Source organism: Heliconius melpomene, chromosome 15 (assembly GCF_056956725.1).
Source record: "Heliconius melpomene rosina isolate 202511_hmr_F chromosome 15, ASM5695672v1, whole genome shotgun sequence".
NCBI classification, from domain to species: Eukaryota; Metazoa; Arthropoda; class Insecta; order Lepidoptera; family Nymphalidae; genus Heliconius; species Heliconius melpomene.
The window spans coordinates 5,111,001-5,125,329 of record NC_140403.1 but is presented as its reverse complement, the minus strand read 5'-3'; the positions used below and the strand labels follow the sequence as shown (position 1 = coordinate 5,125,329).

Sequence of the window (14,329 nt, the reverse complement as noted above, 5' to 3'; positions counted from 1 at the left end):
TTCTTTTAACTATTTCTACTTTCGTTTCTATAAAGGAACTAGAAAATATTTGTGACTATTAGAGTAGATAAGAAACTTAGGTACAGACATTATCAACATTTAGAAAAACTCAAAATGTGGTCAGATGAATAATATTTTATATTACATTGTATATTTACATGCTTATAAATTGGTTTTTAAATTTTAACTGACTTTGGATGTGATATAACCAAATCTACCCCGTTCAATCTCCTTAATCCTTTCCTTGGAGTGTTCCATATGAGGTTTTTAAAAATACGTTTTTAAGAAAAAAGTTATATTTTTCTGCATTAGTTGTTAAATATTACACATACATGTATGTACACGTTGACTGCAATTCCTTCAGACTTTTTATCACAAACCAATTTTATTTTAAATATAATAGCAGTCTTATGACTTACATTTAATGAAATTATTACAAACAAGTTTATGACTTTAAATGGGTGTTACTAGACATCGAAATATTTAGTTACCTACATTAAATACAGTAAATAACCAAATTTATTTGGACTATATGAATATATAAAACTAATCTCTGCTATTAAAAACTAAAGAAAATTTCCAAAATTTGCCACCTCATTCGTTGTCTGCATACATTTCAACTCAGAAAAATAGATAAATAACAACCTATATTTGACCAACTGTCCTTGCAAAACTTATGAAGATAAATTCAGTAATAACTTAAATCGCAACAGTTATGGGTTTAACTAATAAAGAATAAGAAATATTGAATATTTTCATTTCTTCAATCTGGTAACGAGGCAAAGAGTTGATGAGCTCTGCCACCCCACAAACAGTCCCTCAAGAATTCGGCGGATAGTAGGGATTGGCAATCCCTTAATGGAGAATTGTGTCTAAACACTAGGTTTTCAAGTTCCCTCTGCCTACTCTGCCATCTGTGGGATACTAAAAAAAAAGTGATTGCAGTTTTACCAATCATTAACAGAAACAGCTACTACATGATACACCATATTATACTATTTATAGATTAATTTACAAAATCACTAAAATTCATGCAGGTAATATAATGGTTTGAAATTACTTCTTGTGAAGACACACAATATATATTAATTTAATCATATACAATTTTATTAAATTGTATTTTATGAAAACAGAATTGGTTTTTTTTTTAAAGTTAATAGAATAGTTTAGAATAAAGTAAAATAACAAATCTAAATAATATAAATATGGCAGCTTAGTTTTTATATTATTTAGTTTACATAGAAATATGCTTCTGAATATCTTATATGAACTTCATATTATATTTTCAATAAAGAATTGCAAAATTACACACGTGATGTCTAGTAACAATTTGTTTATGTTAAAAAAATAAATAGTACACAATACAAACAGAAAATAATAAAGAAGGTAATTACTATTAATATTATCATATTAAAATTTATTTATACACTTATTATTAAATATAAAGTTATGAAGAGTAATCAATTTATTACAAAGTCAATCAAGGCATAATTAAGTGCTATTAAGTAAGCTTACTACAGTGAAAGTAAATAACTATAAAATTTGTGGCTGAATTGCTTAAAAATTTGCCAAACAAGCAAGTGTTTTTGAGTACTACTTATTTACAAATTTTGGCTAATTCCATTTCTGGAATGTCAATAGTACATACAACTAGGACTTAAATAATTATATAGTCCCACAATACTTATTTAAATATAAAATAAACAATATTTACATTTGATTGAATTAGAATCTCTCCAGTGAATAACTAATACTCACATGAATCAATTAGACAGATAACTACTTAAAAAATGATCCTCACTAAACAATCATATTCAGAATATCAGTCTCAAATTTTAAGTACCTATAGTAGCTTAAAAAATATTTTGGCAAAATATTAATTTAATCCTCAATTTTTATTTCATTTTTACTAATATTCTGATTCATTTGATCATTTTCATACTCCACAAAATCATCAAATAAACTAGGCCATGCTTCTGTATCGTCATAACTACTCAGATCATCACCTACAAATTCACAAAAGTTAAGAAACATGTACCATGTATCCTTTGGAATTCCCCTAATATGAGGGTTTTTTTCAAGATAAGCTAACCACCTGTCTAATATAGGTGGTTCATTGTTGGTGAAGACTAGACGCCAGAGCAGCACAGCAATATCTGCAGGTAATATCCTCTGGCCTGAAGTTACATCTAAACCAAACTTAAATGTAAATCTGTATAAGTCTTTGAATTGCTCTGAATCCCTTTTCAATTCTTGACTGATATCATTTAGTTTTTGTTGCACACCTTTAAGTGAATCTGTTTTCATGCTTTTTAGACCTTGTATGAACTCTGTTTTAGTAAACCTACACATTTGGCTAGCATTTAGTTTCCATGCAAGTAATAAGACTTTAAAATCATCTGGATTTAATTGTAAATCGTTACAAAGATTTTCAATTCCATCGGCAAGTATAGAATCATCTAAATTATCTTTATATAATTCAAACAGTTGAATAATTTTTGATTCAGAAACACGGGATTCGCTAGACCCAATTGATGACATGCTTCTTGGAATAGAAGGTAGCTTCTGATAAAAAGTTTTAGGTGTTTTTGCATTGTTTACATGCACTTTTTGTACTACATCTATAGTACAATTCTCATTAATGGAATTTAGAGCATTTGTATTTGTTATATGACTATTATTTCTATAACAGTGAATATTATTCTCGTTGTTGTGTAATAGTGGTTCTTCTTGAGGAATATTTGAAATCATTACTGTAGGTACTTGATTATTTGAGATGACTTCCATCATCTCTGAAAAAAAAAATACTCAATATAATTTTTATTAGACATATTTATTTCAAATAATTTCTAACAACTCACCATCTTTCTGTCTTGGAGGTGATGTTGCTATATCAGTATTAGTTTGGTTGTTGAAGCAGCTAAGACAATGGCCCATTTGATAAGATAAAATATTGAAACTTCCAAATCATAAAATGTTTGTGTAATGCACCAACAGCTTTATTCAATATTTTAGAAAATATACTATGCAACATAATGATCAACTATAAGTTTCCTACTAAGGTTTCTAAATCGTTTCATAAAAACCTGAAAAGTATAAAAGTTTGATATTTGTGTCTATGTTCTACATAATATTCGAGTTGATTAAGGCAGTAGGTGATTTTACTTACCATCCTCTCCTCTCTTATAAAAATGAAATTCAAGTACAAATTACAAATATTTGCATAGGAAATTGATTCTTACACATTCTAGATTCTTTTAGAATCCAATATTTTGTTATTAACGATAATGTTTATAATTTTGATTTTAATGCATATTTCCTAGATGTTTTTTTCCTAATATCAAATCAAAAACCAAAACAGATTACGAAAGAAGAAATTAATGTCACAATGACAACTAATCTTAAAATCTTATTTTTACTCTATGATTGAGCAACAACAATGTTTTAACCTTTCGCTGCAATAGAAGCTTTTAAGATAGATATCTGAACTTTGATATTTTTGAATTGTTATATAAACATTTAATAAATAAAAAAAAGTAATGTAAAACCTTTTTCTTTAAAAATTACTTAAATATGAAAAGTTTTAAAGTTATTTATATTTAAGTTATTTTTAAAGAATGTTTTGAATTATATCTTTAATATTCGTGGTTATTACACATTTTAAATTAAACTCTAACTGGATTAATCGCCAATCACTGATTACTAATCAGTGATTAGTCTTTATATTTTTGAAAGATTTTCATATTTAGGAGTTGCGATCATTTATGTTTAAATAATACAATTTTTCTTAATTTTCAAGCACAATTTTGATTTTTTTAAAGAGATATCGTTCGCCACGAAACGACACTTGTATCAAAGAAAGCACATTTTTGGTATGGAGAATTGTGAATAACAAGTGGTCTTGATTCTGTTTTTACTCAAGCAATGGGTTCTACCAACACAAGCTTTCGTTAGCTTCGCTTTTAATTTTGCGCTGCAGCTTAAAATTTTGTTGTGTGTGTGTGTTGTGTTAATGTAAGCAACTCTTTAGGTTAAACCAAGATTTATGATGACAGAAGGATCATATTATACAATGTACGCCTTATAATGCGAACGGAATAATGAATACTGAACTTGATTTGTTCGGTTTCTGAACAGTATTATATCATTTGTCAGTCGACTGACACTGACAGTTAGCTTGACAGTCATCAGTCATGAGCTTGTGTACCAAGCTAATTCTTTAATAGATTTAGATTGAAAATTGAACCGGTTTAATACATAAAACGGCCGATATTGTGTACGACGTATTGTACTCAATTGGCGCAATAGTTAATGGTTGTAGCAAAGTTAATATTCAATCAACTGATGCGACACGTGTTGAATAATAAAAGAGTATTTTAAGCTCGTTTAGAAGAAATATTATTTAGTGACAAATTTTATATACAAAACGTACATTGTTTATATATAAAACTACGTATTGAGAAAGTTATTGATCCAAATAGACGTTATTCAGAATGTCTTCAGCTTACTATGATTATTATGATGGTAGTAAAATATTCCTGTTTTTGTCCAATAGGCTTGGTCTTCCTATAGATTTGGTAAGTAACAAAAACACTTTAATATGGCTTTGTTTTATTTTTTATATTTAGCACATTAGATAATATATTTATTATTTATACATCTTTTAAATTAGCTTTTATTTTAAATTAAGAAAATATTACAACTACTTCTAATGCATTTTTATGCTCTAAGGATACAATTTATTCAATGAAAAGTTTTATGTAACTTTAAGTATGATTTTTTAAAAAATAATTTTTGATTATAAATATTTTAATACTTTTGAAAAAATCTAAATTAGTAAATTTTTCTTATATTGATATAATCTTGTCATCATATATTGAAAAAATGTTTTAAACACTTTTATGTTTTTATTATATTATATAAGAGCACATTTTCATTTGATTTTTATATATTAGGTTAATTTTTTGATTGCACAACTAGCAGCATTGTGTGTGGCCAGACTTTTTAGAAAACCATTAAAATTAGCTTCACCAGAATTTCGCCATTCATTGTGCCTTATTGTAGGATTGCTAATGGGATATTTCTGCTTTGGCAAGTAAGTTAGCTATTTAATTTTTTTTATCTAAGTTAAGCTTGTACTTTTTAAAGTGTGGGTTTTATTTCCTTTAATTTACTTTGATTACATACAAAACAAGATTAAATGTCAAGTATGTTTTAATTATTTCAAAAACATGTCTTAAGCCACATCTTAGATATAATCATTGCTTATAATTTTTAATATCTATATATTTCATTTATATTTTTTTTTTATATAATTATAACTTTACTATCACATAGTCTAATAGTGAAGTTTAGATATCTATCTTAACATAGTCTAATATAAAGTTAATAATGAAGTTACAATTATAGGTACAATTGTTGATTGAACTACAGTGAATGTTTTTTTTTTCAGACAAGCTGTGCATTTATCAGTTCTACCAATGATGAGCTATGTTTTGTTAAAGACTGTACCTGAGCATTTAGTAGGAAAGTATGTATTTTAATGCATTATTATTGTTGTTATATATATTTTTTTATACTATAATTATCGAGAACGATCGGAAAATAAAAATTATTTATTCCCTGTGTGTGAATAGATCTCACAACTATTGCATTTTCATTCAGATGCATTACCACTATGCCACATCGGCCGCTGTTTCTGTGTGTTGATCTCATTACTTTTGATAAAATATATAAAAAGGTAAATAATTAATTAGCAGAAACATGGACCTACCCTGCTATATGTGGGATACAGAATGAAGTTAATGATTGAATTTCGTTTAGTAGTTTAAAATCAAAATAATGAAATATTTTTAGGTACAATATTATTGAGTATAACTTGATATAACGCATATGTTATGAATTATGTGTTTTAATTTTACTATGAAACATTGAATATATTTTTTTAATTATTTCAGCATAATTTTAGCAGCATCTATGTTATACTTATCATGTTTGCATTTGCATCGACAAATATATCACACAGCAGACTATACCTTAGATATAACAGGTAACGAAAGTCATATTTATAACATACACTATACATTCATTGAATAATTTCAACTTTTTATCTTCATGCTATATCCCTCATGTAGCAGGATAGACAGAGTGACACTTAGTGTATATTTTCGAAAATTGTGCATTGAATGATGGGTTGATGGTTGGGATGGTGGTTGATTCGACATCCCCCTTTGCTTTTTATAATAGAAAGGAAATGAAAATAATAAAAAGGATATAAATGGAAATTGATAATATAACCATTGCATTACACAAAGTTTACAGGACTCCATTTTACTGTGCTACAACAATCTCGATAATAATTTAAATTAGAGGAACTATTTTACACAATGGAGGCAATGATCATAAAGGAATATGAAGTATGATTATGTTAATTGTGATTTCTTAGCAAATTGAGCCTGTTGAAAAGTAGCCATTTGGTTTACATATGAAAAGGCTAAATTCCAGTTAACATCTATATATTTAAAAAAATGGATATTCTTTGTTTTTATTTGAATAATACCTCTGTATACATATTTCACCAGTCATGATTACATATCACATTAGGTGTTTTTGAAATTTAATATCCTCCTAATTTATGTATATGATTTTTTACCTTTTAATTTTCTTTGAATATGATTTATTAATAACAATTAAATATTCAACTTGTGGAATTAATATTTTTATATATTATGCTAGTGTTAACAATTTAAAGGATTAAAGTTTCTATTTATATTTATGTTATATCTTTTTAATAACTGTATTTATATTTTTTATCAAATAAATAAATCTGACAACAGGCAGTCTTCATTGGTTAATTAGTCACAGGTTTAAGGCTGGTTACAGTACAACCAACCAATCGCGGCCGTCCTGAAGTTAGGTTTTTTGAACTTTTGCGCATTCTTTACTCGAGAAGAAAATAATCAAATGAAAGAAAAAAATCTTTAATGAAATCTGCGCAGCTAACTTCAAGGCGGCCACGATTGGTTGACAGTACTGTACTTATTACTATTAGCCGCACCACCTACGCTGTATTGTAATAGTCTATTAGTAATTCATTTCATTTTGATGATGCAATCGCTAATTATTGCAAGTTTATACTACTGTTTGTTTTGTTTGGTGTGTACTAGTTCAGCTCACATTGTATTTTTCCAGGTTTTTCCTTTGTACAATGTAATACAATTATATTTTGTGGCCAAACAAAATTATAATTTGAGGCCAGTGTGTGTGACGTGAAGCGTGTGACGCGACAGGTTGTGGGTTCGATTCCTACTCGAGGAAATAAAATATTTAATATTTTCATTTCTTCGTTGTGGTGTCGAAATGCCTCCAGAATTTGACGGAAAGCAAGAGGCGGAGTATATTAAAAATAGCCTTCTGCTTGCCCTGCTACATATAGAACACAACGAGAAGCTGAAAAAAAAAATAGACGTATAAATAATAATAAAGGCAAAGCGCGGCGTTGAGTTCCGCCACTCCACACGCAATGCCTCCAGAATTCGGCGGAAAGAGGGAAACGGAGTGTCTTAACACTAGGTTACTGTTTAAGTACTGCCTACCTGTTGTGTGCGGAATACAACTCTCATTGGAATAACAATTAATAATATAAATATATTTCATTTTATAAAAAATATATTTTTTACAGGACCGTTAATGGTGATAACGCAAAGGGTTACATCATTAGCGTATACAATACAAGATAATTTAACGAAAAAGGAAATAAATTCGAATTCTGTAGAGTCTCAAGATAAAAGGTTGAACGTTGAAAAAATACCGTCGCCTCTTGAATATTTCGCATACACTTTAGCCTTCCAAACGTTGATGTGTGGACCAGTTGTGTTCTATTCAGATTACATCAGTTTCATTGAAGGCGATCGAGTAAACAAAGTGAGCGGATGTCATTATTTTAATATTTTTTTAATTTGTAGTTACTGTGTTCTATTTTTTTTATATGTAAAAGAATAAAATATAATCAGTCGTCACATGTTCTCATTTATTATAAATTTTATAAAATATTAAAAATATGGCTATGGGTTCGATTCCCACTCAGAGAGCGAATGATTTTCATTTTCGCATCTTCCGGCACTCCACACGGAATATCTTTAAAATTGGGCTGAAAGTTAATAATTTCTTACAAAGAAACAAAAAAATACAAGCATTAGTATTTTTTACAATGTTTTCTACAAAAGGAAATAAAAAAAACTTTTATTTTCGTCTTTTGGCTCTTATAATGTTACAAGCGTCATAGAAACATAAAATTTTTAACATCAATCATTAATTTAGTATAATAATTAATTATGTTTAGGAAGTATATAAAAAATCTGATGAAAAAGAGCCATCTCCTAGATGGGCTGTATTATATAAGGTGGCAGGCTCAGTAGCTGCGGCTGTGTTGTACTTATCGCTTGCAGAACGCTACCCATTGACCTTATTGGAAGGTAAGTCTAAGAATTTTATCTCTCTTTAATCAGATTTTAATTACGTGTATTTAATACTAAACCCCCGTGCAGCGTTGCCCGCTTGATCTATAGTAATATTTTATTAATTGCATTTAAGACAAAAAGTTTAATTATTTAAGTATGGTAATCGATATTGTTATACACCAAATAAATCGTAATTTGAGTCGTATTTAACAGAAAAATGTTTATTTATTTCACATCTACCCAGGTATTACTGAAAACTGCATTTAAATCGATTACGCCTGATTAGTCCTGAGAATAACGTGCGTACATTTTTAATGCTTTTGCATGCTATTATACACAGACAGACATACTTACTTGTCCGGACGGCGGTTAGTTTTATTATATGTAGAACCTATAGATTATTTTTTTCCTGCGCCTCCACCGTCCATAGGACATGATTAAAAGTTATATATCCCGCGTACAGTTGGTTATATAGAAAATATTGTTGTATACCCTAGAGCCTTTACTAATGAATGGACTATCTAAAATAAACAAAAGCATAGAATATACATGGACATTTCGTCATCGCTTTTTAAAATTGCCTCACCGTGTATTCATCGAAGTAAAAGATAGCTCGATGATATTTCAATGCTTATAGCCTGTGATGTGCTATTATACAATTTATATAATTGGTCATGGTGCTATCTTTTATACTAGAATAATCTAGTCAATATACTTCTTGTCAATATCGTTCGTTATAAAGATATGTTTTAAAATAATAACAAAATACTGAAAATAATCGAGGATAGAATTAATAATGAGGAAATACTAAAAATAATTTTATTAGGCAAAGTTAACGCGGTTTTTGTGCAGCTGGCACTGATATATGTAAATGGATGCAATGGTTGTGGCAAAAGTACTCTATTTCCAAAAGTTAAACTCAAAACCGCTACAACGGCCTCACATCTAAATAAAATTTTACAAATAGTTATAATGAAGTCAAACGCCTTATTATTGGCACGATGTCTAGAAAATTTTAGTTACGTCGTCCTTAACCACTGAGTTGGCACCCTGCGCCAACGCACATTCTTAGAATAAGAAAAATAACATTTTTTTCTTTGAGTTGCCTTATTACTTGTATTGCATTATCAAATTAATAAAAAGAATAAGCCTGTTTAAGTTGGCATAAATAACCGGTTACTTTTCCAATTAAATAATTATTTTAATTTAAATTTTATATTTTTTAAAAAGTCCTCGAGCTCACTCACTTTTTAAACAGAAATTGCATTGTTTATAAACAAACAAATAAATAAATGAACCTTTTAGGTCATTGGCCTTTACATCCCATTAAATATCTATTTATTATTTACTAGTGGACACGGACGCGGCTACGCCTGCTTGAACTATAAGAATATTTATTAAATATTATATAATATATTTATTTTTATAAGGATGAATATCAAAATATAAGTTCATTTTGGGTGACGTTTTCTTAAAACAACAAAGAAACTTTGCAAACCGATGCTTAGCAACGACGGTTGTTATTAACATGGCAGAATAAATTGCATGTCAAATTAGAAAGTATTATAATTTATTAGTACATATGTGTAATGTAATGTTATATAGCCTATAGCACTTCTGAAGAATGCAGCTTTCATACAAAACAAAAACATAGTAAATCGGACCAGTAGATCCAGAGATCTTAGCGTTCAAACAAACAAACAAACAAACAAACTCTTCCGCTTTATTATATTAGTATTTTATTATTTACTAGCGGACCTCGACGCGGCTACGCCTGCTTGAAATATAAGAATATAATTTGTATAGAAATATAATTTCAATGTAGATGAAATGCTAAAAGTGACTATTATATTTATTTTCATAAGGATGACGGATATCAAAATAACGCGGTAACGCGGAACGCGGTCGCGTAGCGACGGCGGTTGTTATTAACATGGCAGAATAAATTGCATGTCAAATTAGAAAGTATTTTAATTTATTAGTATATATGTGTAATGTAATATTATATAGCCTATAGCACTTCTGAAGAATGCAGCTTTCATACAAAACAAAAACAAAGTAAATCGATCCAGTAGATCCAGAGATCTTAGCGTTCAAACAAACAAACAAACAAACAAACTCTTCCGCTTTATTATATTAGTATAGATGAAATAAATAGCGGTTATCGTTTATTTTATTTTTATTGAAATTGACCACTAAAAATATTTTTTTATTACGCATTACAAGATTAGAAGTAGGAAATAAAGTTTTGCTACACATTTTTAAATTTAAAACAACCTCTGCCTCAAGGTCGTAGACGCGACGGCTGTGGGTTCAATTCCCGATTTTTGATAGAGAGTGAAGAATGACATACTTAACTCTAAATACCTACCCTTCCTTCCTTTTTCTTGATACAGCGTGAAGCTTAAGAAATATCTAAACTATATTTTTTTATGATTATACATAGACTTGCAAGATCCTACGTCTGAAGTTTCTCGGTCGTGGTCGGCGGTATATCTACTGTGGTACGCGTACCTGTCGACTCTCGTGGTGAGATGCAAGTACTACCACGCGTGGTTGCTAAGCGAGGCGATATGCAATAACTCAGGAATGGGTTTCAACGGTTACGACAACAATGGCGCCCCAAAGTGGGACAAAATGTCAAATGTTGATGTTTTTGGATTTGAGGTGAGCGGTGGAAATATTTTTTTAACCATGTTAAGAGACTCCATCCACAGTTTTCACAGAATGACAGTGGACGAGGCGAAAGGTAGACAGCTTAGCGCTTGACGCTCCGTTCTCTCTGATTACCCCTCAAGGGATACAGCGTAAGCTATATATATCATTTTCAAAGGGAATCGAATCCACAACATCACTCCACCCCCCTGCTCCCCTCTTTTTTCCTACGCTCATGATGACATATATTATATTGTGCAGCTAGCGCAAAACTTCCGCGCGGCGGTGTCGAGCTGGAACCGTAACACGAACGCGTGGCTGCGCGCGGTCGCGTACGAGCGCGGTGCGGCGTTGCGCACGGCGCGCGTTTACGCGTTGTCGGCGCTGTGGCACGGGTTCCACCCCGGGTACTACCTCACCTTCTTTGCGGGTGGACTGTTTACTGTGGCTGCTAAGAAGGTGGGGTTTTTTTTTAGCAACTCTTTTTTTTACCGGGCAAGAACACATCATTTGCCGTCGAAATCTAGAGGCATTGCGTATTAAGTGGTGGAAGTCAACGCCGCTTCTGATGGGTTCGACTCCCACTCAAGAAAATAAAATATTTAGTACTTTAATTTCCTCCCTATGTTAACTAGATAAAGCGCGGTGTTGATCGGCGGACTCAATAGGGACATCTAACTCTAACTCATCTTAACTCAATAAGGACATCTAGAATCCCTCCAGAAATTGGCGGAAAGTGGGGAACGGAAGTGTCTTAATCAGAACGAAGTATGTTAACAATAAATACCCTTTAAACATTACTTTCTGATACAGCGTGAAGCTAAAATAATATTACTATATTACATGTATATTATTATTATGTTGTTTGTTTAGTCTTTCTGTTAAATAAAAATATTATTTTACTAAATATTATATATAACTAATACCTATACTTGATGAGTCCAACGTAAAGGCCGCTGTAAACGTCCTTGGACTGCGTACTTCTGCCCTCCCTAGTTGCCTATTTATATTATTAACAAAGTATACAAATATTAAAATGTTTATTAACGATTCCTACTCCGAGGAAAAAATATTGTTTTTTAGTATATTTCGAGCGTCTAAGCGTCTTTCGAGCGATTTAAGAGCGTCGTAGAGTTCCGTCTCTCAACACGTAAAGCCCCAAAAAATCAGCGAAAAGTGGGGAACAGAGAATCTCTTCACTTAATTCCCTGCTACATGCGGGATACAGCGTGAACCTAAAAAAAACTAAATTATTCACTTATAACACAGGTGCGAGCATTTGCCCGTCCAATGTTCTTGGACAGCAAACCGAAAAAGATATTATACGACGCGCTAACATTCGTGACGACGCGAGTGGCCATGACCTACGCCACGGTGCCCTTCGTTCTGTTGAACCTGTCGCCGAGCCTCGTGTTCTACGGGTATGTCGAATTATATACTCGTATATAACTTGCTAGTGAAAGAAGACTTCGCCCTCATAAACATATTTGTTATGTTGTAGACAAATTATAAGAAAAATTTGCAAACTTGAAACTTTACAGTAATATAACTGATATATAAAGATTAACTCATAGGGATATATAAAGATTACCGTAGAAGATTAACTCATAGGCTACAATGTATGTAGACATTTATTATTGACTGTACTTTTTTTTTTATGCGCATAGTTGCCCGTGCCTTTTTTTATTTTTAAGAAAGTTCTTTTAATGTGGCGTACTTAATTTTGGGACAATTTAAACTGTACTTATATATCTAGAGCTTATACTAGAGGGGTTGGATGAGACCCCTACCGACAATTTTTTTTTTCTTTCATACATTATTATAGTACATTTATGTATTTATTTATTTACACATATATAATTGTCTTTTGTATAATTTAAAATTAATTATTGACTGTACTATATCAATATTTTTATTTCATATTTCAGAAAGTTGTATTACTCATTGCATTTCATTGCACTGGGTACATTATTATTGCCGGCGAAGTCAAAACCGTACGTGAATCCACAAAAACAAGAAATATCAGTGTCATCGAAGTATTCTAAAGAAATTTCTAGAACGAGTAACGGTGATGCCAACGGAAAATTTAAAGCATCCTAATGTACAGATCTACATAAGTACAGAAGTTAAAGATAATATTTTATGAATTATATATTTTATATAAATTATTTATACACAATAGAACAAAACTATTAATATACAATTTTTTATGCATTCGTCAGGTAGCACAATTTAAAAACAAAATAATATAAGATTGTTTTTATATGGTTATTTCAATATACGACGTTGTCAATTATCTTAATTAGCCGTTCAATTAAACTACTTGCTTAATAAGTTAAATAAGTAGGCCGACGTCGTAAACGCAACAGTTGTAAAATTCCCCACGTGTTCCCACTTGTGTGTTCAATTCCCACTCATAAAATCGGGATGAAAATGGGAAACGACGTTTCTCAATACTGGGTTCCGTCTGGTGCATAAATTTGATTTTTTTAATTGTGTATTATTATCAAATAACTACAATTGAAAAATATTACTATTGTAAAGTTCATAATTTTGATCAGATATTAAACAAAATGACAAAAATATGTGACTTACTCTTGTTCCCTTATGGCCAGTAATGAAAATCAATTTTTGAATTATTATTTTTATTTAATTCTTTAACAACATGGGTTGATGTTATATCTCTATTATTACCTTATATTGTTAAAGTTGAAATAAAAGGCTATTTATTATTATGAACAATTTTTTTTATGGACTAACCAGGTCTTTAAAAGTTGGGTTAGATCCTATAGCTGAATATAGTTTAGGTTAGCCTTTAGTAAGCAAGCTACTTTGTTAATTGGATGTCTAATTACGGTTAATTGTTAATGAAAACTAAAGCTATTATTAATAAAACTCTTTAACCGGAGTAACCGCGTATATCTAGTATTATACATAATTTGAGGCCGTCGGTGCGCAGATGCACAAGGGTGTGACTGTAACGCGACGGTAGTGGGTTCGATCTCCATTCGCGAGAATGAATTTTTATGTATTAATATTTTAATTTCTTCGCCCTGGTACCAAAGTAAAAAGCAAGCGTTAAGTTCTGTCACTCAATAAAGCAATTCGTAAGTGGAGCTAAGAGATACAGCGTGAAGCTGACTTTCATTGATTTATGGAAACCCTAAAGTACTACATATACGATATACGGATTATCCGGTTAAAGAATTTAATTT

General features: G+C 30.5%; 2 protein-coding genes across 3 annotated transcripts; one reads left to right on the top strand and one right to left on the bottom strand.

The window, feature by feature from the left end:
- Positions 1 to 117: 117 nt before the first annotated feature.
- On the bottom strand, positions 118 to 3,360 carry SCCRO3 (defective in cullin neddylation 1 domain containing SCCRO3). The gene is made up of 3 exons (XM_085198607.1): positions 3,170 to 3,360; positions 2,862 to 3,086; positions 118 to 2,792 (listed from the first exon to the last, which is right to left on the bottom strand). The coding sequence occupies exons 2-3, from the start codon at positions 2,935 to 2,937 to the stop codon at positions 1,882 to 1,884; spliced, it is 987 nt and encodes a 328-aa protein (XP_085054733.1). The 5' UTR covers positions 2,938 to 3,086; positions 3,170 to 3,360; the 3' UTR covers positions 118 to 1,881.
- Positions 3,361 to 4,166: 806 nt separating this feature from the next.
- Positions 4,167 to 13,391, top strand: oys (lysophospholipid acyltransferase 6). Of its 2 annotated transcripts, XM_085197987.1 has the most exons (10): positions 4,168 to 4,577; positions 4,956 to 5,095; positions 5,453 to 5,530; positions 5,958 to 6,049; positions 7,682 to 7,923; positions 8,342 to 8,474; positions 10,906 to 11,126; positions 11,376 to 11,573; positions 12,384 to 12,535; positions 13,043 to 13,391. In XM_085197987.1, the coding sequence occupies exons 1-10, from the start codon at positions 4,494 to 4,496 to the stop codon at positions 13,212 to 13,214; spliced, it is 1,512 nt and encodes a 503-aa protein (XP_085054113.1). In that variant the 5' UTR covers positions 4,168 to 4,493; the 3' UTR covers positions 13,215 to 13,391. The 2 variants fall into 2 exon arrangements, with proteins under 2 accessions (XP_085054114.1, XP_085054113.1); XM_085197988.1 differs by lacking the exon at positions 4,956 to 5,095 and having other exon boundaries at positions 4,167 to 4,577.
- The last annotated feature ends 938 nt before the right edge of the window (positions 13,392 to 14,329 follow it).

Excerpts from the sequence above, each read along its gene's own strand:
- SCCRO3 (XM_085198607.1), bottom strand. The coding sequence starts at position 2,937 with ATGGGCCATTGTCTTAGCTGCTTCAACAACCAAACTAATACTGATATA. Across the intron at positions 2,793-2,861 it reads ACCTCCAAGACAGAAAGATG|AGATGATGGAAGTCATCTCA; the intron begins GTGAGTTGTTAG and ends TTTTTTTTTCAG.
- oys (XM_085197987.1), top strand. The coding sequence starts at position 4,494 with ATGTCTTCAGCTTACTATGATTATTATGATGGTAGTAAAATATTCCTG. Across the intron at positions 11,574-12,383 it reads TTACTGTGGCTGCTAAGAAG|GTGCGAGCATTTGCCCGTCC; the intron begins GTGGGGTTTTTT and ends CTTATAACACAG. Across the intron at positions 12,536-13,042 it reads CCGAGCCTCGTGTTCTACGG|AAAGTTGTATTACTCATTGC; the intron begins GTATGTCGAATT and ends TTCATATTTCAG.